The 23049-nt window shown below is 57.1% G+C and overlaps 1 protein-coding gene and 1 long non-coding RNA gene across 7 annotated transcripts in view; one reads left to right on the plus strand and one right to left on the minus strand.

Annotated features, from left to right (window-relative positions):
- Positions 1–850: 850 nt before the first annotated feature.
- On the minus strand, positions 851–4601 carry LOC144378515 (uncharacterized). Its single transcript, XR_013440260.1, has 3 exons — positions 4447–4601; positions 2342–2369; positions 851–1708 (listed from the first exon to the last, which is right to left on the minus strand). It is a non-coding gene; the product is annotated as an uncharacterized LOC144378515 (long non-coding RNA).
- Positions 4602–4663: 62 nt separating this feature from the next.
- Csnk1e (casein kinase 1 epsilon) overlaps positions 4664–23049 on the plus strand; it is a 33405-nt gene continuing 15019 nt past the window's right edge. For 2 of the 6 annotated variants that reach the window (XM_078052732.1, XM_078052734.1), the window contains exons 1-2: positions 15004–15159; positions 18071–18158. In XM_078052732.1, coding sequence (XP_077908858.1) covers positions 18083–18158 — 76 coding nt within the window. In that variant the 5' untranslated portion in view covers positions 15004–15159; positions 18071–18082. Of the gene's footprint in view, positions 4782–14936; positions 15160–15300; positions 15596–16620; positions 17921–18070; positions 18159–23049 lie in introns of those variants that run through there. The other 4 variants (XM_078052733.1, XM_078052735.1, XM_040278030.2 and 1 more) reach the window with 4 other exon arrangements.

Raw genomic sequence — 23049 nt, forward strand, 5'->3', positions numbered from 1 at the left:
GCCTTGCTAAATTGCAGAGGCTGGCCTTGAACTAGCAATCCTCCTGCCTCAGCCTCCTGAGTTGCTGGAATCACAGGCATGCGCCACTGCACCTGGTAATTTACTTTCATTTTTGGAATAGAAAAAGACTTCATGTGGGGCAAAATTCAGTTATCAAAAGAAGTCACAGGTCTCCCTGGTTCCCCCCGTCCTCAGCCACTCTCCGTCTCTCTGGGAGGAAACCACCTGTCTCCAGCCTCTCCGGGTGCCAGCCAGAGACAGCCATATCAACACATGGAAAAGGCTGGTGTGGCCCCTCCCTGCCTGTGTACAGTGAATCAGCACAAACCAGGAACCGTCCTGGGGACCCCACTCCCCCATTGACAGACACTCTGTGCAGGGCTTTCTCCATCTGTCCGGAAAGAGCCTCTTGATCCATCTGCACGGTTTATTGGGTTCCACTGGTTGGATGTTCTATGACCATTTCATTATCTGATATTAATGCTGTGCACACAGGTGCCTAGGCCACTCCCTCCCAGGTGGTTAAAACACACCTGAGCCTGAATTCCTGGGACAAAAGAAATGTGCAATGTCATTTCCACAGACACAGCACTCCCAGCTTCTGCGTGTGCCAGGGTACTCCCCAAGTGGGGTGCCTGCTTCCTTCCCTGGAGCCTCACACTCAGCGGGACCGATTTCCCTTGTCTTTCCTGGACCCACAGGCAAGAGTAGAGTCTCAGTAGGTTAAATTTCCTTTTTTTTCTTTATTGCCAATGGGGTTGCCATCTTTACCTGCCTTTAAAAAGTCCGTGTTTCCTTTCTTGTGAACTCTTGTTCATATTCATTGAAAGAATTCCCCACGCAAAGACACTTCGCCGGGAGAATTCCAATTTTATTGCAAAAGGCTGTGTGCTTATATAGAACTAAGGGGGAGATGGCAGGGCTCAGATAAACGGCAGGCCACCCGTTTATTGGCAAGTTCTTCCAGATATCAGCTCCGGAGCCCAGGAATTAGTTCTTATTGGGGCTAAGGTTCCCCGCCAGCGAGATTTGAAATTGGCGTCGGCGGGAGAGTTCCCACGGGCGCCAACTTTTCGCGCCACTGCAGAAAAGAGGAAGGTAGGAAGAAGAGGTCCTTAGGCGTCATGTTGGGGTTTTTTCTCTGGGGTACGGCTGCCGTTTATACTTTTCCCAACATTCCTAGTCATGTTTACATTCCATTGTTTTTTTTTTCTTGTTGACTTCTAGATGTTCTTTACGTATTAAGGAAAGCATGGGCTGGGGTTGTGGCTTGGTGGTAGAGCACTCGCCTAGCACGTGTGAGGCCCTGGGTTTGGCCCCTAGCACTGGGGAAAAAGACAAAACTATGTTAAGAAAGCATGACCTGCTAATAATGTCTTCCTTCTAGAACCTTCCAGAGTTATTCTATGCACATAGCATCAAATACACTACAAGAAGCACTTTGAGTTGGGGTTTGCAGGAGTTCTTCCCAACTCATCGGTTGGGGTATCTGGGTGGATCCCTGTGCCAGAATCCTGGGGCAGGTGTTGAGGACAGGGCTGGGACGGAGCTGCTGACCTCCCAGGCCTGTTTCCGTCAGCTCTTAGGCTCTCGAGCATCACGGGCCCCGCTCGCAGCTGGAGGAGGTCACTTGACGTCCAGGGCTCCGTGCGCTCTCCGTGCCTCGTTCTCACGGCCTAAGCGTGCAGTGGGCCTCGCCCGCTTCCTCCTGCCCAAGGGCAGACATTTGTGTGAGTCCTGTGTGGTGAGGAGTCCTTGGCCACAGCCCAAGTCACACCCCAGGCCTTACTCGGTGGAGGGTCCACTGCGCTGCCCACTCCCCGAGGCCAAGCCCACACAGAGCGGAGGCTGCCGGTCCCTCCCGGGGGGAGACTTCCCGACTCCTGTCTCGGGGCCCTCTGACTGCCCTGTCCTTTCCCGAGCAGGAGCCGGGCTCCCCTGCTTCCCTGTCCTGCAGAATCTCCTGGTGTGACTCACGAAGGGCCATCGCAGTGTTAGGCACCCACAAAGGGCAGTCGGGAGGGCGGCGAGTGCGCTCCTGAGAAGGGCTGCACCTGCACCTGCACCTGGCGCCCTGAGCTGCTGCTTCTCCCCCAGGGCCCGGGTTCTCGAGGCTTAGCCTCAGTTTCCTCCCTGGCCTAGCGGACGCCACCAGGGGACACCGTGGGTGAAAGGCGGATGGGAAGCTTGATGACAGAAGGGTGAGGCTAAGGACCCTAAAGCTACGGCCCAAACAGTGTCCCTACAAGGTGGGACGGCCACACGGAACTGTGACTTCAAATGTTGTATGTTTAAATTTTGCCATTGGGCGGGGGCTGGGGCTCAGTGGTAGGGCACTCACCTTGTACGTGCGAGGCCCTGGGTTCGCTCTTCAGCACCACATACAAATATACAAACAAAATAAAGGTGTAAGTATATATATATATATTTGCAATAATAAAAGGTAAAGTATTGAATGGGTTGACTTTTTAAAATTTTTGATTTTAGTTTTTGGTACCAGGGATTGAACCCAGAGGCATTTAACCACTGAGACTTTTAAAATATTTTATTTAGAGACAGGGTCTCTAAATAAAATATTTAAAATATTTAAGGCCTCACTAAGTTGCTGGGGCTGGCTTTGAACTCGCAATCCTCCTGCTTCAGCCTCCTGAGCTGCTGGGATTATAGGCGTGCGCCATTGGCCCAGCGACTTTTTTTTTTTTTTTTAAAGAGAGAGTGAGAGAGGAGAGAGAGAGAGAGAGAGAGAGAGAGAGAGAGAGAGAGAGAGAGAGAGAGAATTTTTAATATTTATTTTTTAGTTCTCGGCAGACACAACATCTTTGTTGGTATGTGGTGCTGAGGATCGAACCTGGGCCGCACGCATGCCAGGCGAGCGCGCTACCGCTTGAGCCACATCCCCAGCCCCCTCGACTTTTCTTTTTTTTCTTTTTTGGTACTGGGGATTGGATACAGGAGTGCTTTGCCACTGAGCCACATTCCCAGCCCCAGGGTCTCACCAAGTTGCTCAGGGTCTCAGTAAATTGTTGAGGGTGAACTTGAATTGTGATCCTCCTGCCTCAGCCTCCCAAGTCGTTTCAATTACCACCACGCCGAGTATTGGGTTAAATTTTATTTTCTACTTCATATTATATCGACTTCCCCAATTTTCTACTAAATATCTATTACTTTTATAAACAGAAAAACATATTAAAGATATAAAATTAACCGAGGTGGCTCAACTAGCTGACTTCTTAGCCTTCAACTCCACCTTGGGAGTCTGTCTTCCCTGAGGGATTCCAGGCAGGGCTCAAAACCTCCTGGGTGGGAGAGAGGGGCCCCCTGTCCAGGGCCCACACCCCAGAGCCCTCTTGCATCGCCTCCCCTTGAAATTATTACCAAGGGTGACATGACAGTTCCCTCCTGGCTCCTGTCAGACAGTTGAGTCTGGTGGCCCTTTTAGCTCAGCCGATAATGAGGAGACTGCTGAAGAGGCCCCCTTGTTGGTAACACAGAAAGGCCTGCTGGCCCTTGCGGCTCATGTGACCCTGGTGATGAACCTCTGAGAACTTCAATCCCTCACTAGTAACACGAGGGATACGATAATTCTTACCCCAGGGCTGATGCAAGGATCATACAGGGGCCTATAAGATCATCGTAGGTGCTCAATTAATGGGAACTTAAGAAACAAAGGAATTTCATAAGAGTGAAATAAGTCCACTGGATGTTGAAAATGTGTGAAAAGAGAAGGATAAAGAACAAGCCTCAGCCAGGTTCAAAACCAGCCTCAGCAACAGCGAGATGCCATCAGTGAGACCCTGGCTCTAAATAAAATACAAAAAAGGGCTGGGGGAGGTGGCTGGGTGCACAGTTTCTTCCACGTTCCTCTTTACGTACAAATTGTATTTTGTTTTGAAGTTCAACTGTAATCCTGCTGTCACTACATATTTACATCCTGCTTTCATTCTCCCCGCATTGTAACATATTTCCCCATGTGATCATAGGCTGTTTGTAAACATACTCTTAATGCTTGTGTAATACTCCGTGGTGTTGGTGCTGTTAACCACTGCCCTTTTGTTGACACCCTCGCTCTAATTTTCTTCCTCATAAAGAACTCCACACGAACACTTCTAGACAACTTCCTCAGGACAGGTTTCCAAAAATGGAATTGCTGGTCCGAGGCAAACACATTTCTAAAGCTTTTGGGTCGTGGGCACCTTTCCAAAGCCCTTGACCTCTGCCCTTGACCACCATAAACCGGGTGCTGCGTCAGTCAACAAAGAATTTTGTCAACTACAATCTCAGATAATGCAGAGAAGAGAGATACAGACCCCGCATGTGGGGAGATCCCAAGATAGGAGCAGCCCACCTCCCCTCCCACCCTCCCCTCCCCCACCGGGCCCTGGAGGGTGGGATCCAGGGAGGCACGGGGGGGGGGGGGGGCCGGCAGAAGGACACCCCGGGACCAACCTGCACCCAGGTGACCTGAACCCGGAGTCCAGGACCAGACAGTTCTAGCTACACCAGGGGGTGAACCTGTCCTTGGGGTCCCCCAGCCCCCAGGGCCGCCTTGGGAGGCTCCGGGGCGTGCGCGTCCGTGGAGCTGGGGCACCTCCCCGCGCCAGCACCAGACCAAGGACCCGGAGCCCCGAGCCGGGGGCGGGGCCGCGGGGCCGGGGCGGGGCCTTGCGGTGACGTCACGGCCCCGCCCCCGGCCGGCTCCCTGCGCCCCGCGCGCGCCGGGCCGCCGACTCCTCACCTGGAGCGACAGGTGTGCGCGTCTCGGAGCCGACCTCCCGGGCCAGGTGAGCGCGGGCCGGAGCTGGGGGTAGGGCTGGGGGCCGCGCCGGGGTCGCGACCTCCCGGGGCGGAGGGGCGCCTTGTCGGGGAGGCTGGTCGCGGGGAGCAGGAGCTGAGCGCGGGTCCCCGGAGGTGCCTGTGGCTCCCAGAGCCCTTCTTTGTCTCCGGGTCGAGGCTTCGTTGTCCTGGGGACGCAGACTTGGGAGGGATCGGAGGCAGAAAGGAAGTTGAGGAGGAAGTGGCAAGTTTTCAGAGACTTCACCACAAATGTTTGTTATTTTAGAATTTTATTTATTTTATTTTTGGGGGTACCAGGGTTAGAACCCAGGGGCGCGTAACTGAGCCACATCTCCAGCCCTTTTGTATATTTTATTTTGAGACAGGGTCTCGCTGAGTTGCTTAGAGCCTAGCTAAATTGCCGAGGCTGGCCTTGAATTCACCGTCCTCCTGCCTCAGCCTCCTAAACTGCTGGGATCACAGCCGTGCGCCACCGAGCCAGGCCACAAATGTATCATTATTATAATTTTTTTTTACATGATATTTTCTTCATTGTAAAAGAAGCGTGAGCTGATTGACTATTTGGTAAAATGGAGAAGAATAGGAAATCTTCTGTGGTATTAAGTCAGGCATGATGGCTCAGGCCTGTGATCGCAGCTACTCAGGAGGCTAAGGCAAGTTAGAGGCCAGACTCAGCAATTCAGTGAGACCCTGTCTCAATGATAATAATAATAATGATGATGATGATGAAAAGAGTTGGGGATGTAGCTCAGTGGTACAGCCCTTGGATTCAATCCAAGTACTGTGAAAAGAAAGGAAGGGAGGCAGGAAGAAAGAAAGAGAATAAAGAAAAGGAAGACACATGCAGAACCACTGCCTTTACTTGGGTCTGTTCCTTCTAGTCATTTTTATTTATGATGACTTAAATATAATTGTATCATACCCTATTCACAGTTTTTATGTCTTGCTTTTCCTCTCACCATTTTCTCATGGTGTTCTTGATCATTTGAGTCTATGTAATCATCCTTTTTAATGGCTGCATAATTTTCCACGTGATGGATTGGCCATGGTTGGGTACATTTTGGAACCCTCAGAGGAAGGAACTGAGGGGAGACAGGGAAGTGATGTACAAAGAGCCCAGGCTCTGGGTGGGACAGGCCCTTTGCTGCCTCTCAAGCCTGTTCCCCACCCCCGCTGGGAAATGGATACCTAAAGCACTCCCAGGGTGATGTGAGGACTAAATAAGCTCATTTCTGCAGGAAAGGAGACCCCGTAGTCTGTGGACCTGAGGGAGGGATCTGGAGCAGCTGAAGCCGCTGGGGGCCAGAGTAGGAGAAGAGCGGGGGAGAGGGGAAGGAGGTCTTGGGAGAAACGGTGAAGTCAGCCGGTCTGGGGCAGGTCGACCTGAGCCATCATTTCCAACTCCCTGGCCATCTGCAGAGGGGGCCTGGGCACTTGTCTGCTCAATCGCTGGGGTACCTGTGGCCACACCTCCATTCAGATGGGAAATCCTCTCTGTGAGAGGCAAACACAGCACCCCTGAGGCAGCGCCAGTGACCTCCCGCATCCCCGATGGGTTCAACCTCTTGGAATGTGCTTCTGGGGAAGAGAAGTAGGGGGTGGGGGTGGAGGCAATCAACCCATTATACACACAAGGAAACGGAGGCTCAGAAGACATGATTTGTTCACGCTCCACCCGGGGAGCAGGGATGGAGGAGGTTTGGACCCCACGGCTGCCAACTCCCCCAGGGGTCTCTGTATCAGAGGACCAGATGCAGGAGTGTGGGGGATGGGGAGGGACGGGAGTCAAATCTGAGTCATCACTGCACGTGGACCAGCTAAGGCTTGCTTAGAAAGAGCAGAAGTCTGTTCTCTGGGCCTCAGTTTCCTCCTCTGTGAAATGGGAATAATGCCCCATCTACCTGTTCACTGGGCCTGTCCGTCAGTGGGTAGCCGGGCCTTCTCTGCCTGGGAGGGAGATCATGCGGCCCCACCCTCCTGACCCCCCATTTCTTAACTCCCTGGCCATCTTCAGAGGGGGCCTGGGCACTTGTCTGCTCAATCGCTGGGGTACCTGTGGCCACACCTCGATTCAGATGGGAAATCCATGTTTCCCGGAGTCCACAGTCCCCAGGCCCTGTTCTGGGTTCCCAGTGAGGTTTTGCTGTGATGGGCACCCACTGGTGGACTTACCAGATGGGTGACAGGGGGCCCTGAGCCCTGGAGGGGAGAGTGCCCAAGTGGCAGATGACCTTGTACCGAGAGTCCACAAGGCCACCCCAGCCGTCCCTTCCACTTCTCCTGTGGCACAGTAATGGGCAGGTCAGGCTCCCTAGCACCCAGGACCCGGGCGGCTCTCCTTCCTGAAACACAGCTGGGGCAGTCACCCCTGGGTTTACAGAAACTCGGTGGTGGCTCACTCCACAGTCACACTTTAGTCACTCGGAGAGACAATTAGCCTCAGGACTCAGCATCAAGTCCCGCCTTGGGCCTGGGAAACAGCCCTTTCGGAAGGTTCCAGTCTCTACCACTGGCCTGGTCAGGAACCAGATTCCCCATGATGACCAGGGCCTCGCCCCCAGCCCCCCCATCCATGAGCTTCAGAGCAATGTTGGGCTTTTTTTTTTTTTTTCCTTTTTCTTTCTTCCTGATACTGGGGACTGAACCCAGGGGCACTCTACCACTAAGCAGCATCCCCAGACCTTTTTATTTATTTTTTTATTTTGAGAGAGGGTCTCACTGAATTGCCCAGTCTGGCCTCAAACTTGTGATCCTCCTGCCTCAGACTCCCAGTTGCTTGCGCTATAGACGTGAGCCACTGTGCTGAGTGGCATGTAAGTTCTGCTGCGTCAATGTGTACGTTATAATGTACATTGGAATGGAACAGTTAGAGCTGGGCTTGGTGGCACAGGCCTGTAATCCCAGCTATTTCTTTTCTTTCTTTTTTTTTTTTAATTAAAAAAAATTGTTTTAGTTGTAAATGGACACAATATCTTTATTTTATTTTTATTTATTTTTATGTGGTGCTAAGGATCGAACCCAGTGGCCCACGCATGCGAGGCAAGTGCTCTACCACTGAGCCACAACCCCAGCCCTTAATCCCAGCTCTTTCGTAGGCCGAGGCAGGAGGATTGCAGGTGTGAGGCCGGCCTGGGAAACTTACTGAGATCCTGAGTCACAATAAAAAGGTCCGGGGTGTAGCTTAGTGATCCATCCTGGGTTCCATCCCCATACCCCCACAAAAGAGTATTTAGAAGGCTAAGATTAAAAACAAAATAAGAATATAAATTCCATTTTTTTCCTTCCCGCATTCCGCTGGTCACCTAGCGAGCTTGCTGGGGCACAGGCATCTACTTGAAAGACAGCTGCCTTGGTGGTCAGCAGGGTCCCTCCCCTGGATGCTTCCAGAGTGGGAGGTGGATTCCTGGTATCTTAAAAGACAAAAGGAGGCCCTGTCTGGGAGGCCCTGTCTGGGAGGCCCTGTGGGCATGCGCTGGGGGAGACAAAGGCAGGGTGGGACCTAGGCCCAGGCAGGACTCGGCTCCTGGGGGGCTTGGAAAGGTCCTTCGCTGCCCTGTGGATGTTACCTTAGATTCTCTTAAACTCTCTGGTCCTCTGGCTTCTACCTGTAAAGCAGGTGGGGTGAGGTGGTCTCCAGCCTGAGGGACTGTGTGGACTCCACGGTCAGGGCCCAGCCTGGGGCGTCCATCCAGTGAAGTCCGCTCTTGCCCCTCCCCTCCTCCTGCCCAGCTCCAAGCTGCTCTTGGCAGAGCCAGTGGACAAATGCCATAGTCAGCTGCCTGGGACCGGAGACCCCACCCACCTCCTCCTTCCCCTTTACTCTTCTCCCCAGAGGGAGGGGCGTCCTGGTTCCCCTTTGATGGTTTCCCCATAAGGTGCCCCGCCCACCCCCAAATGGCCAGGTCTCTACCTACTTGCTGGGCTGGGCTGTTCCTCCCCCGACCTCCCACCAGCCTTTAAGACTTTAAGACCCCCCCCCCTTCCTCTCTGCTGGGCCCAGGAGGTTGTGTGTTGGAATTTCTCTGTGGACAGGCCTGGAAGGTGGCATTTTGTGGGGCAGGGGACTCGGGGACTGGTCTCACAGTTGTACTGTGCAGCTTTTCACATAAAGAAAACAGGGCCCATGTGGAGCCTGCAGTCCCAGGCCTGGGATGTCGAGGCAAGAGGATCCCTTGAGCCCGGGAGCTGGAGGCCAGTCTGGGCAACAGAGAGACCCCAGGGCTGGGGGCTTAGCTCAGTGGTCGGGCGTGAGGCCCTGGGTGCCATCCCCAGTACCACTCAGGAGGAGATGGTGGGGGAGATAGGTGGGGCTGGGCGGGGTGGAGGGGTGATCTCCGTGGTGCTCCCCAGACTTGGATCTTGCCCAAGGCCAGCCCCTGTAGTTGGGGGGGTAACGCAGGTGCTGGGGCCGACCTCTCAGGCCATGTGGCATCAGGAAATGTCTGTGGACAGACTTGTGACGTGGCAAGGACCTGATGAGTCGCACCAACTCTGCCGGGCCCAGGAGGTGATGTGTGGGCATCGGGATCATTAGTGGCTCTCCACGGAGGCCCGTGGCCCAGCCCGTGGTGGTGTCTTGGGAAGAGGAATCCTCGGCTTCCCAGAGGGTGGAAGGAGCGAGTTCTGGAGACCGGTGGCAGTGGCACCAACAAGGGACTGGGTGCTGAGTGGAGGGTCAGCTGAGCTCAGAGGGACAGGGAGCCCAGAGGTAGAGGGGAGAAGAGGCAGGGCCCAGCTCGGAGCAGGGCAAGGGGGCCTTTGGGGACACTGGGGGTTTATTAAGTGCTCCCTGTGCCTGGGGGACTTGTGGCAGGGGGGCTTGATCCTCTGTAAATGGCTTCCCTGAAGGAGACAGCAGCATAGGGAAGGTGGGGGTCTGCCCACCTCCGCCAGGTGGAGAGGGAGGATGGAAAGCCCAGGGGAAGGGTGGGCAGGGTCCGGAGGAGCCACAGGACAGGGCCCGTCCCTCAGGGAAGGCTTTTGGCACAGTCTGTGCAGAGATGGAAAGTGCCCGGCCTCAGCCTCCCAGGACCGTGCGCCTCGCACGGGGGTTTACGGGGCACCCACGGGAGGGCTGCTCTCTGTTGGAGCAGATGTTCAAGGATGTTAAAAATAAATGGGTGTTTGCAGGCACTTCTCAGTAGCATAAGGAAAATAAAGCGGCATGACTAGCAGAGGGGAAGAGTGCGGTCAAAGAAGGCTTCAGGGAGAGGTGGCTTTCTGTTTTCTCCTTTGTGGTGCTGGGGATGGAACCCAGGGCCTTGGGCATGCAAGGCAAGCACGCTACCAACTGAGCTGTGTCCCCAGCCCAGGGGGTGGCTTTTTGGGTTGTAACCTGAGCTATGAGCAGGAGGCCTTTCAAGGATCTGGGCAGAGATCTTTGGGCCCAGGGAACCACAGGAGCAAAGCCCTGAGGGCCATGAAGCGAAGCATCAGGCAGGTAGGGGCCAGTTTGGAGCAGGCCCTGAGAAAGAATGTGCATTTCCTACGTGGTGTATTTTCAGTAGCCGAGGACACGATCTCGATCTCGCTGGTTCTCAGGTAGCTACAGGAACCAGATGGAAGACACAAGGTAAGATGCGGCCGCTCAGGAAATAGCTGGGAGCGGAGCTGACAGGCCCTGCTCACGGTCCTTTAGTTCAGCTTTTTTTTGTACGAGGCATTGAACCCAGGGGTCCTCACCACTGAGCTGTACCCAGCACTTTTTCTGTGGGGGGGATACCGGGGATTAAACTCAGGGGCACTCAACCACTGAGCCACGTCCCCAGCCCTATTTTGTGTTTTATTTAGAGACAGGGTCTCATTTTTGAGTTGCTTAGGGCCTTGCTGTTGCTGAGGCTGGCTTTGAACCCGCCATCCTCCTGTCTCAGCCTCCTGAGCCACTGGGATTACAGGCATGGGCCACTGTATCCGGCCCCAGACCTTTTTTAAACTTTGACACAGGGTCTCACTAATTGCCCAAAATGGCCCTCAGTTCACACCCTCCTGCCTTGGCTTCCAAGGAGTCAGTGAGATCACAGGTGTGCCCACTGCGCCCGACTACACCGCTCACCTTGGAAGATGGGGGTGGCAAGGGGAGCCTTTCCCCACTGAGCCAAGATTGCTGTAACCCCAGAGTCTTTCTCAACACAGGGCCCAGGGTGTGGCATGTAGGGGATGTTCCCCATCCAGCCTAGCCTCTGCTTTACAGAGGGGACCCTGAAGACCTCTAAGGTCACTTTGCCCAGAATTCACAGAGGACCTGTGAATTCCCCAAGGTTCCACTGATGTCCAGTGACTGGCCTGGGACTCAAACCTGGGTCTCTGTGACCCCGCCCTCCTGGAGCTGGAGGAGGTGGGAGGAACCATTGCCCAAGGATGATGCGGCCAGGCATGGCCATGTGGTGAGGTCACCTAGGAGAAGCATCTAAAGGAGAGGCTTGTGAGGGCACTTCCCCTGCAGGATTCTGAGGTGGCGGACCTCATAGAAGGTCTGGGCACCGGGAGCCAAGGTCTCACTGGTGAGAAGTAAATGCACCAAGGCAGTGTCTTCAGCCAGGAGGCCTGAGCGGGGGCCTCCTGGAGCCCAGGGGCCGCTGATCCTCAGAGGACTTGGGAGAGACATGAGCAGAACCTGAGAGGCCTGGAGAACCCCCCTGCAGCCCCACCCCCAAAGCCAAGACCAAGATGGAGAAGGGGAAGGGGGGCCCGCAGCCTGCGGCGCTGGGAGTCTGGGTCAGGTGGGCGCCCGGGTCAGGTGGGCGCCCGGGTCAGGTGGGCTGGTCAGGTGGACTCGTCAGAAGTGCAGCAGCCCCTGCCCCCTCACAGCCTCCTGGGGCCAGGCTGCTTTTGTGCATTATTACCTGTATGATCCCAACTTTAAAATGAGGTTCAGAGGGTTTAAGGAATTTAGCTGGTGTCACATGGTTAAAAAGTGGCAGCGTCAGCTGGCTCGCTGGACCACCCCTCTCCTAGAGGGTCCAGGCAGGAGCCTGATGGAAGGCACCAGGGACATCCTCCGCTACCCTGGGTGAAGTGGCTCTGGCAGGCTGCGGCCTCCTCCCAGGGAGGATATCAGCACTGCATGAGTCAACGCAGGTGATGACAACGATGATGATGATGATGACGATGTCGGTCTCTCAGAGGGGTGGCCCAGCCGGGGGCTGGCTCTTCACGTGTGGTCAGAGGGAGGGAGGCTGCCTCTTCACAGTCCATTCATTTGCTGTTTGTTACACGCCTCCTAGGTGCCAGACACTATTCCAGATATTGGCGACACAGTGGTGCCCAAAATAGCATTAAGTCCCTGCCTTCATGCGACTTAGTTTTCTGAGTGGGGGATTCAGACAGAAAATAAGGAAAGATAAATAAAAAGTACCATATAGAGTATGCCAGATAGTAATGAGTGCCAGGGGAAACGTGGGGCAGACCAGGAGAGCTGGGCGGGGAGAGAGCAGGCCTCCCTGTGAAGGTGACTGAGCCGCCCCCCCCCATCCCCCGGAAGGGCCAGGGCTAAGGCCCTTTGGCTGGGGCCTGCCCGGCTACTTCTATGAGGCAGCATGGCAGGAGCAAGGAGCCTTTTAGAAGCTGAGCGAGGAGAGCTGGGAGACTGAGGACCAATTTTGGAGGGCCGTTTTCAGGACCATCCTTCACATTTTTAGTAAAACCTTTCTCCCTGTCCCAGGGTTTCATCTGTTAACTCATCTGCCTGTGCTGTCCTTGAGGCCTCCAGCCCAGTGCTCTGCAGTGCCCTGGGTTCTGAGGGGTCTGAAATTGGGAATCGGGTACAAACATCAGCTAGGAAGGGCTGCTGGGAGGGAGGTGCAGAGCCCCTGGAAGCCCGCACAGCCCTGGTGGCCTGGGATTCCACAGTTTCCATTCATCCCCTGGGTGGTGGGAGGGTGGCTTGGGAGCTTGAGCGGCCCCGCCCTGGGGCTTTAAAGTTGGGAGTCGCTGAGGGATGTCTTGGAGAGGAAGTTTGGCTGGAAGGAGGTAAGATTTCTTTGCTCTGGAACAGCCTCAGCTCCTTAGCTAATTTGCATCCCGTCTGTTTCCCCTTAGAGCTTAGCTGCAGAGCTCTGTAGAAGGACTCACGCTTGGACTCCTGGGGGAGTAGGAAGAAATGGGACTTAGACCCAAAATGCAGCTCGTTGGGCACAGGGTGTGGCGATCCTCCCTCCATCCGAAGGAGAGAGTGGGTGGGGCCCAAGGGAGAGAGACTGGAAGGGCCCAGGAGCTCTGGGCTTCTTATCTGGGGACCAGAGGCTCTTCTGACCAGTTGGCCTAGGAATTGATCATCTCCCTCAGGGCTGGTGGGAGTGGTGGGTGGGTGGGAGGCAGGCCCACAAGTCCTGGAATGGGGAAGGGAAGCTGGGACAGTGGGTTGCTGACGTTTCTCTGAAGGCAGTCTGGGTGAGGACTGGAGGAGAGGTTTTTAGCAAGTTCCAGGTTTGAGTCTCAGTGAGGTTGATCTATGCTAGAGAGCCTCAGATTCCCCTTCTGTAAAAGGGGGGGGGCACAGTTCAATTTATTGTCCTTGCAGAGGATTCAATGAAATTGCTACCAGGGTGCTTAGTTGGTGCTGTAGACCAGGAGGGGCCAAGTTTGGGAGGCAGGACCCAGGTTGGAAGGCCACAGTGGTGAGGACCAGAGGGCACACTCGTACCAGGGTCCCACTGCCTGGGCTAATGTGGGGACACAGAATGAGGCCCTTGGGCTGCTGCCCAAGCTAGTGTGGCATGTGGCCAGGTAAAAATTCGTGCCCAGGGTGCTAGATCTCCCAAGGCTTCAAGACAAGTCAGGAATTTGGATCTATAATATGAAATCTGCCAACTGGGAATCAACAAAACAAAAACAAGAAGAAACCATCAGGCCAAATCAAGCCTGCCACATGTTTGGTGACCTCCTGCCCCAGCAAAGGTGGCACTGAGGGCAGGCCCCAGTTGACTGCCACAGGCATCATCTCTCGGGATCTGCTTCTTCCTCTCTCCTGCTCTTGGAAACTGTCTCTGAGGCCCAGCTTCCCACACACCATTAGGAGAATGACCTATGTAGTGTGCTGTGTGGTTCTGGGTAAACCCCTTGCCCCTCTCTGGGCACATTCTGATGGCCTGCAAAAGGACCTGGTCTGTAGGGCTCCCACCAGTGTGAACAGTGTGTGACTAAGTCCCTCCGGCTTGAAGGAAGATGCAGTTATTATGGAAGTGAGTCTTCCTGGGACATGGGCTTCCGGGATTGGGTTGCCGTGTGCTTGGGCATTTTGTGTGTCTACAGCCACAATTGTGTGTGTGAGAATGTAGGTGTGTCATAATTTGGAGCTTCACACGGCACAGTGTAAATATCATCATTTTAATAACCCGGTCTTGAACATGTCATCAGCTGGAAGCCTGTAGGAAGCCTTAATTAATTCTGCCCGTGACCTGGGGAGGGCAGGGTCTTCTTACACCCCCCCCCCCAAGCTCGCAGCCGGCAGGTGGCTTGACTGGATGCGTACTCAAGTGTTGCATCCATGGGAGTGCGTGGGGCTGCTCACTCAGTGAGGGTCTGCTCTGTGCTTAGTCTGAGCGGCACCACGGAGAAGAAAAGGGTCTTTGCCTTTGATTTTCCTCCGGGAGGAAGGTGTAACTGAACCCCGCAGGCTACCTCCACCCCTCGGCCTGCTCCTGCCCCTGAATCAACAGAGCCTGTGTTCTCCATAGCACTCAGCCTAGAGGTGCACCGAACCCCAACTATCTAACGTCTTCCTTTGTGGTGCCAGGCATAATCACGGGCCTTCGGAGCGGAGAGAGAACCTGGCAGGGCGGGAGGGGGCTTTGGGGATAGAAAACACCGCTCTTGTGCTCCCTCCTCTTTCCCGTCCCACTTTCTCCACCTGGACCTGGCGCTGGCTCGGGTGGCGGTGCCTGCGTGCGCCCCCCGTGCCCCACGCGCAAGGCTGCGTTCCTGTACGGTGCTCCTCCAGGGGCCGGGGACACTGCGTTTCCTGGCTGCCCACCTCCTACCCCCCCCCCCACTCCCCCAGACTGGGAGGGCGCGGGCCCTTTAAATCCTCCGGGGCGGCGACGGCGGGCTGGGGATGACATCAGCGGGCGGGCCCGGGGCTCAATGGGAGCCGGCGGGCGCGCGCCGGGCGGGAGCGCGCGAGCCGGCGGCGGGGGCGGGCGGCCGGGAGGCGGCGGCGGCGGCGAGAGCCCAGAGCCTGAGCCGGCCGGGGCGAGCGGAGCGGAGAGGAGCGCGGCGCGGCGCGGCGGCGGCGGCGGCGGCGGCTGGGCCGGGAGAGGCTGGCGCGCCGGGCGGCCCCGCGAATCCTCCGGCATCCGCCCCGGCGGGCCGCCCCCGCCCGCGGCAGCCCCCCGAGTAGCGGCCCGGCACCGGCGCCTTCCCGGAGGGGTAAATATGGGGGGTCCGCGGGCCCGCCGAGGGGCGCAAACCCGGGGGGAAACGGGGCTCCTCCGCCTCTTTGTTTTTGCCGGGAGCGGAGGGCGACACGCGCGCGCTCGCGCGGGGCTGGGGGGGCACTCCGGGCGCCGCCCGCTCGGCCCGCGAGGACAAAGGCGCGGCTGGGGACCGAGGAGGGGGACTGTTATTTTGCAGGCCTGAGGGGGAGGACCCCTCGGCCCCGCCCGCCTCCCCCAGCTGGACTCTCCAAGGCCCCGGCCGCCGAGGCGGCTTCAGGGCCGTGACTTGGGGACGCCGAGGGAGGGACGGGGGTGCTGAGGGCACCCGGTACTGTCGATTCGGGCTTCCCGGCCAACCCGGGGCTTCGGTCGGCTTCGCGGACGTCACGGCGCCCCCCTGCTCTCTGGCCCGGTGCCCCAGAGCCAGGGTCAGCAAGGCTGTTCCGCCTGTGGGAGGGGAGTCCTGGGGTGATGGGGTGCCTGGTCGCCCAGGCCAAGGGCTTTGTTTTCCTTTGTGGAGAAGGGAAGGGGGGTTATTTATCGGACGCGATTCTCCCATTTGTGGGTGAGAAATCCTGTTCTGCAGGTCTCTGGGAGCAAAACTGTCGGTGCCCCGACCTTAGAGAGAGGGTTCCCAACTCGAAGCACCCAAACTCAGGGTGTGGGGACCCCCCTCCCCAACTTTGCCCTTAGTTTCTTTACATGTTTTCTTGTTGGCCTAACCTCTCAGGCAGAAGGATTGGGGGCAAGAAGGGTGTCCTAAGATGCTTCCAGTACATGGCCCGAGTTTGGGTCTCCTTTGCCTGGGGGCTGGGATACCCCTTCAGTTTTTATCTTTATGGTCCAGTGACAAGGGTCCTGCCTCTAGGGAAGGGAGGAGGTGTCAGGAAGTAAAAAACCTGCCCATGTGGCCCTTTGGTTGGTAGTTTGTCTCATCTTCTAACCCACTGAAACTCCTGACTCCATGTCTGCCTGTTTTTTGTTTTTTTACTTTGTTTATCTCCCCCCATCCCTACCCCACCCTCATGGGAAAAGCAGCCAGAGAACAGGAAAGCTTCCCCCATTCTCGGATGAACCCTTTCCCTTCTCCTTTGGGGGATGCTGGGACACACAAGGCTCTCCCTAGGGCCCTGGGCCCCCAGTGCTGGGGAGACCCTGCTCTCTGGGTGGCTGGCACAGAGCAGTTGGGGGGTCCTGGAGGGCTGGTGGTTTGCACCCCTGTTCCCTTCTCTGCAGACAGCCCGGTGAGCCGAGGGGGGCTGTGGGGTTATGTGCAGTATATTTATGTAAGACACCCAGACAGAGGGCATGGGTATTTATATAACCCGGCATGGGTATTTATGTAATATAGGATGCGGGTATATTTATGTTTCTTTCCTAACCTGCGGCTCCCCGGCTGCCATGTGTGGTCTCTGAATCAGCGTTGGTGGAAACGGGCTGGGGGGGGGGGCTGTATGCGTACTCGCCGGCCCCCCAGCAGGGCTCATTGCTTGTGTGCTTTCCTCACTTCCCTTGGCGGGTACACACCGGGCAGCTGGACGGCGTGTGAATGTGGGGTGTGCGGCGTGTGGGTTTCCTGCAAATGTGGAGTGTGCTGCTGGCAGCCGTGGTGCCTCAGCTGGGCCAGGCCAGGCATGTGGGCAGAGGCCCTGATGGAGAGTCCCCAGTTTGGCTGCCACCGGGTGGAGGCTGTTTCCTGTGGCTGCCGATGGCTTGAGGCTTCTCCCTGGGAGCCGGCTCTAGACTGGGATATTACTCTGAGGCAGGAGCTATTGGCTCCTCGCTCTGCCCGGTTCAGGGAAGTCTAGCCTGACTACCAAAGGAAGGAGTCTCTCCCAGCTCCCTTCCCAGGTCCCTGGCTTCTGGGGGCAGCCCTTGGCATGGGGAAGGGTCAGCACAGCTGCTTTCCCATCTTCCTGCTTTGCCTTCCGTCCCTGGCATGAAAGAAGCCCTGTGTGTGAGGGTCGGGGGCTGGGAGGGCCAGCAGGACCCCTGTCAGCTCCTTGTTGGGACCCTGGCACTGTCTGCTGCTGGATGGCATGAGGGCTGTGGCTTGGTCTCTCTGGGCCTGAGTTCCCGTCTGCAAAAGGAGTCCCCTCTTGCTTACGCAGACTAACCCTCTTGTAAACACCCTGAGGTCTCTTGGACCTCCCCTCCCTGTTTCCCAGTCTGCCATTCCCTGCCATTCTCACCAAAACTGCCTGTGAGTCTCCTCTTTTGCTGGCAGGAGCACAGGTGCCCAGACCTCTGCCCGAGACCAGTACAGAGATCCCTGCCAGGGTGGCTTAGAGGTCCCTGTTGTTGGTGGGCTTGGGGTACCTAGGATGAATAGCAGAAGGAAGGGGAGCTTCTCACATCAGAATGACTCTAGTCCCACAGGGACTGGACACTTAAACCTGGCTTGGGTTGCCCGAGCCCAGGGCCAGTTCCCAGGGAGAAGCCCTCCTAGTCTTGAAAAAAGTCAGCCTGACAGTCTTTCCAAACAGATGCAGGCAGAGGGCTGTGAAAGGCTCTTGGTGTCAGGAGTGGAGGGCGTGGAGGTTGGCAGGTCCTTGTCCTGCCTCTCCCCCAGTGTGGATCAGGCCCCCTCCCTCAAAACACACTGGGAACTGGCCAGGCTTGGGGGTGGGTTAGAGGTTGGGCCTAAAAGGGGGCTGTTTTCTCCAGTGTCTTGTGCAGGACCTGCTGAGGCTGCTCCCAGATGTGTGGGTGTGGCTACAGGGCTACCTGACACCTGGTTGCCCTCAAGCAAAGTGAGGTCAAATTGCTTCCTGGGCAGTGGGAGGGAGATGGTTGGTCTTCCAAGTCTCTTTGTGGCTTTGCCTAGCCTTTGGTGGGGAGGGGTGGGTGAGGCCCCTTCCCAGCTCCCAGTTCTCTGACCCGAGTTCTGCTTCCCTCTGCAGCGAGAGTGAATCATGGAGCTACGCGTGGGAAACAAGTACCGCCTGGGCCGAAAGATTGGGAGTGGGTCCTTTGGAGACATCTACCTGGGTAAGTCTGCCTGGGATGGTCCTGGGGATGATGAGGAGAAAAGATCCCAGGATTTCAGGATCTGAAGCCAGAACTGTGCTCCAGTGGCTGGTCTTGCCTCTGGGAGCATCCCAGGGGGAGAAGGAAGCCTCAGGTGGAGGGAGGCAGCCGGGAGTTCCTGGCTCTGTCTGGAACCCCGACTGGCAGGGCGGGGCACCCACTTGCTGTGCTGGGCAGAGGAGGATATTTTTAGCTGCAGTTTCCAGCTGCAGCTGACCTGGGTCTCCATCTGGGCCTGGGAAAGCCCGGGCTGGGTTGGCACCCCGTGTCCTCTGTCCTGGAAGAAGGGTGCTGGTAGGGAGAAGGCCTAGGCCACCACCTGGCCCCAGCAAGGCTGTCCCTGTGGTTGGCCTTCTGGAATGCAGCTCACACAGGCTTTGGAATGACCCGGGGGTGGGGGGGTCCTCCTCCTCCAGGGAGTTCTCCCTCCGGATGTACTTCCTGTTAAATCTGAGTTTGGTCAGTGTTGTCATTTTAAACAAATCATTGACATCTCAGCCCTCTCTGGCCTGGGAGAAGTGATGCTTATGCCATTGAGTGCTGCCTTCTCAACCTGCTGGGGGCGCTGCTCCCAGGATCGGGTTGCAGCCCTGCCTCTGAGTGTTGGTCGTTCCCTTGATGGTGGGCTTGGGGTTATGGAGCAAGGTGGCAAGCTCCGCTGGGGTTTATCCTCCATCCTGTCCCTGTGCCCTGGTAAGCAGAACCGGGCCACATCTGCTTCCCTGCTTGGGAAATGAAAATGAGTTGGTTCTGTCCTGGGCAGGAAATGCCGACCCGTCAATGTGCCTGGGCACCAACTCAGACCTTGAGGGTTCCTCTTCACCAGCGGAGATCTGCTGCCCGGGGGGCTGGGGCTCTCAGGTGTGGGGCGGGGCACACAAGGTCTGTGAACACTCACCTGGGTGCCCTTTCCAGCGTTACCTCCCTCATGGAGCCCCTCGGGATGCTGCTGGTGAAGATGAGGCGCAGCATAGTCAGGGTGACCACCCAAGGTTGCCCCAGGAAACTGGAGAAGGTGGCCTTTACCCCACACGGTCCTGAGTGGGTGCCGAGGACAGGCAGCCTGTGTTCTAGGCCGCACTCTGTGTGGCTGTCCTGTGATCTCAGGGTCCCCACCTGTGAAGTCAGCCCCCCTGTACCTCAGGGTGGAGGTACAGATGAAGCGACCATGGGAAAGTGCCCTGTGGGCCATGGAGTGCTGGCCTGGTGGGCAGCTCCTGCCCAGTGCTTGGCAGGTTGTGTCCCACAATGCTGGGGCTCAGAACAGGAAGCAGGCCTGTGTGGCTGCAGCTGGTTTAAAGATCTTCTCCAGCTGCGCCGTGGTGCGCAGTCCCAGTCCTTGGGAGGCCAGGTGGGAGCCACACTCAAGCCCAGGGATTCAAGGTTTTCCTGGGCAACGTAGTGAGACCCTGTCTCAAAACTTACTTAAATCAAGGTTTTGCTGCATCTCTGAGCTCCTGGGAGGCAAGCGTAGGGTTGAGTTTGCCCACCCTCTCCTGGGCCCAGCGTGTGGCTTGCCCCAGTAGGTGTCCAGTGACTGTCAAGTGGACAAGTGCTAAAACAGGGACCAGGGTGTGCAAGAGCTTCATGGCAGGATTGGAAAAGCCTGGGATTTGGGGACTGCACCAGCTTTGGTCCCAGTCTCTTCCTGGTTTGCTGAGCTGCAGTCTTGTCTGTGTGGTGGAGGTCCCCATCACCTGTTTGGGAAGATGGACAGGTGGGGGAAGGACGTTCTCGCCACTCGGGACTGCAGGGCACAGACCTGGCTCTTGGCACAGCAGGCACCCGCTCCTAGGCAGCACCCGCTCCTAGGCAGCACCCTTCAGGCCCTCTTTCTGCAGACGGAAGTGGGAGCCTCTGGAGGGAGGGGCCTCCCCAGATCACTGAGAAAAGCCACCGTCTCCCTGAAGGCAGGTCTTCCGGTTTCTCCACAGTCATCTCATTTATTGTAAAAAGGTCCAGATTCGCCCCTCTTCGGCCAGCTGTGGAGTCCGTTTGGCCTGGGTTTGGATACCCGTGTTTCCTTTTCTAGCTGTACACCCTGAGCGAGGGGTGACTTCTGCCATCCTTGACTTCTCCATTTTTTTTAAAGTTGTGTGTAGATGACAGTTCTACGGCGGCAGTCAGTTTTCTTAACTTTCCTTTCTCTGTCTGCAGCCCTGGGTAGTGGACCAGGGGTGTTCTACCACCCAGCTACATCCCTCGCCCTTTTTAAAATTTTGAGACCGGGTCTCACTAAGTTGCCTCTCACTTGGAATCCTCCTGCCTTAGCCTCCAGAGTCCTGGGATGGCAGGCTGTGCCACTGCACCCAACGGGCTTCTCAGGGTGGAGGTGGGGTTGTGAGGAGTTTGAGGACCTGGTGTGGAAAGCACCTGCTTGCTGAGCCCAGCAGGTTCCATACCGTGTCCCGCCCCTGGGCTGAGTTGGGAGTCATTGCTCTCCAAGGATCTGGGTCCTCTTGGGCCTGGGGGTCAGGGAGCCAGTTTGCGCCACCATCCAGACTCCAGTGGTGCGAGGGTGTGGGGCCTCTACCCTGAGGTGCCCTCCCATTGGCACCACCCTAGGCCGGTGTCCTGCTGGCCTGGAGACAACAGGGATTGTGGGTCCCCCGGCCGGCCTTGCTGGCTCTCTTTGTTCAGAGCTCTGGCCACTGTCTCATTACCAGTGCCAGGGCCAGGGCCTGACTCCAGATGGCCTCTCCAGGTGGGGCTGGACACGGCTTCCAAGCTGCTTTCCAGGATCAAACACTGATGGCCTCGTTAGGGGTGCGACTGCGAGCCCCACAGCTGCTCTCCAGGGCTCCCAGCCCTTGTTGTTGAGGGGTGGCCAGGAGAGTGCACCCACTTTGTTAAGGGGCTCGAGTTGGCCGCACAGGTCCAGAGGCGGCTTGCCATGGGCCTGCCCACTGACTGTGCGTCTTGGGCAACTCTAGACTGCTTAGAAACGCTGCCCTAGCCTGGGGTGGTGGCATATGCCTGCAGTCCCCGTGCCCTGAGAGACTGAGAAAGGAGGATCACAGGTTTGAAGCCAGCCTGGGCAGCATCGTGAGCCCCTGCCTCATAAATGTTTTTAAAAGGACTGGAGGTGTCACTCAGTGTAGAGTGCCCTGGTTTCAGTCCCCAGTCCCCCTGCATGCACACACAAAAAGGAATCCCTATCCTCAGCTCTTCAGGTGGTTCTGGGGGAGGTTGTCAAGGGGGACACTCCAGCCTCTGACACCGGGTGCAAAGGTTGCTACTGCTGCTGTTGCTGGGCAGGTGGGTTCAACCCCTCCCTGCACCCATGGGTCCCTGATGGCGTCTGTTGTGAGCCCCATGTGAGGCTGGTTACTCCTGTCCCCACCAGGCCCCTCATGTGGCTGCTATATAACCAATGGGCCACATTCTGCACTTGAAATGGGGCCATTTCTCTGGCTTCCAAGCCTTTCCACCTAGGCCCTCTCCACCATTCCTAGACCACTCACCTCCCAAAGCAGCGTCTGCCAGGAAGCCGTGGCCATCTGCCTCCATGGGCCCCGCCCCGCGCGGTTCTCGCCGCCAGTTATGCTTTACTGCAGCCGTCGAGGGTGAGCAGAGCTCCTGCACGGGCCTGGGCTCCTGGTCAGGGCTCAGTACCTGTCTGGAATTGGGTGATCCGGATGACAGGGAAGTGGAATGGAGAGAGAGCAGGGGCCCTGGGAGCGCTACTTCAAGCCCTGCTCTGCCCCAGCGGGTCCTGTCCCTCATGGGCCAGGCACTTTTCCTCTCTGCTGCTCAGCCTAGTGGCTGTGAGAAAGGAGGGCGATCTGGCAGCCTCAGTGAGATCTGAGGCGACAGAGGGCTGGCAGTCGGGGAGAACACTGCGACAGAAGGTTTCCAGCACTCTGGGGGCCAGAGGCTTTGCCCAACAGCTTGAGTCCCTGTCCTTGGTAAGTTGTGTGGCATATGGTCACTCGACCTTTGGAGTTTGAGGTTTTCATTATGTCAGATAGAGATGTGAGCAGTAGCTCTGGCAGGATGGCGCCAGGGCTGGGGGATGAAGTGCCCCTCCTGTGTGCCACCCCCCACACCCCGCCCACATGCAGCTGCTGCAGTCTCTGGCCAAGGCCTGCCTCGGGCATCATCCACATCTGCACCCTGCCTGGGCAAGGCCCCCAGCAGCTCCTGCCTGGACAGCCGCAGTGGCCACCTCCTGGGTCTCCTGACCCCTCGGGTCCCCTCCAGCCCTTTCTGGTACACCAGTAAATCTTAATGGGTGCTGACTTTTGCCCCCCATAGGACATTTGGCAAGGTCTTGGAACACGGTTAGTTACTTCAGCTTGGGAGGAGGTGGGTAGAGGTCAGGCACTGCCAACACCCGGCAGGGAGCTCCCACACAGGGGCTTCTCTGGTCTCAAGTGTCAGGATCAGGATCAGTGAGGTCCCCAACCTCGTGCCTGGCTGAGCCCTCAGGGAAGGCCACACTCTCATCTGGCCTCTCGAGACCTTCAGATCCTGGCGCTGCCCTCCTTTTCCACCCTCTCCTTCAATGTCTGGGGTCCTGCTGTACCAAAGCACTCAGAGTTGGCTGCATGCCCCCCGCTGGCCTGTGCCTGGCTCAGTCCTGCTCCTGTGCTGGGAGCTCTCGCGCTGCCCGGGGAGGAGCGCCTTTGCTCCCTAGGGCTGCCCTCGCCCCTCCTTGGCAGCCTTCACATTGGTAGAGCTGTGCCTGTGCGTGCCAGAGCCCACTCCTGAGTTCTGTGCCTGGGGCAGCCCAGGAGCATAGCAGGTGAGGCACCTGGGCACAGAGTGCGAGGTGACTCACCCAGGCCTTGGCTAGGAGGTGGGGAGTCGAGACAGGGGTCAGCGGCTTGGCATGGAGAATACCTGCTGC

This window comes from Ictidomys tridecemlineatus, chromosome 6 (genome assembly GCF_052094955.1).
Source record: "Ictidomys tridecemlineatus isolate mIctTri1 chromosome 6, mIctTri1.hap1, whole genome shotgun sequence".
NCBI classification, from domain to species: Eukaryota; Metazoa; Chordata; class Mammalia; order Rodentia; family Sciuridae; genus Ictidomys; species Ictidomys tridecemlineatus.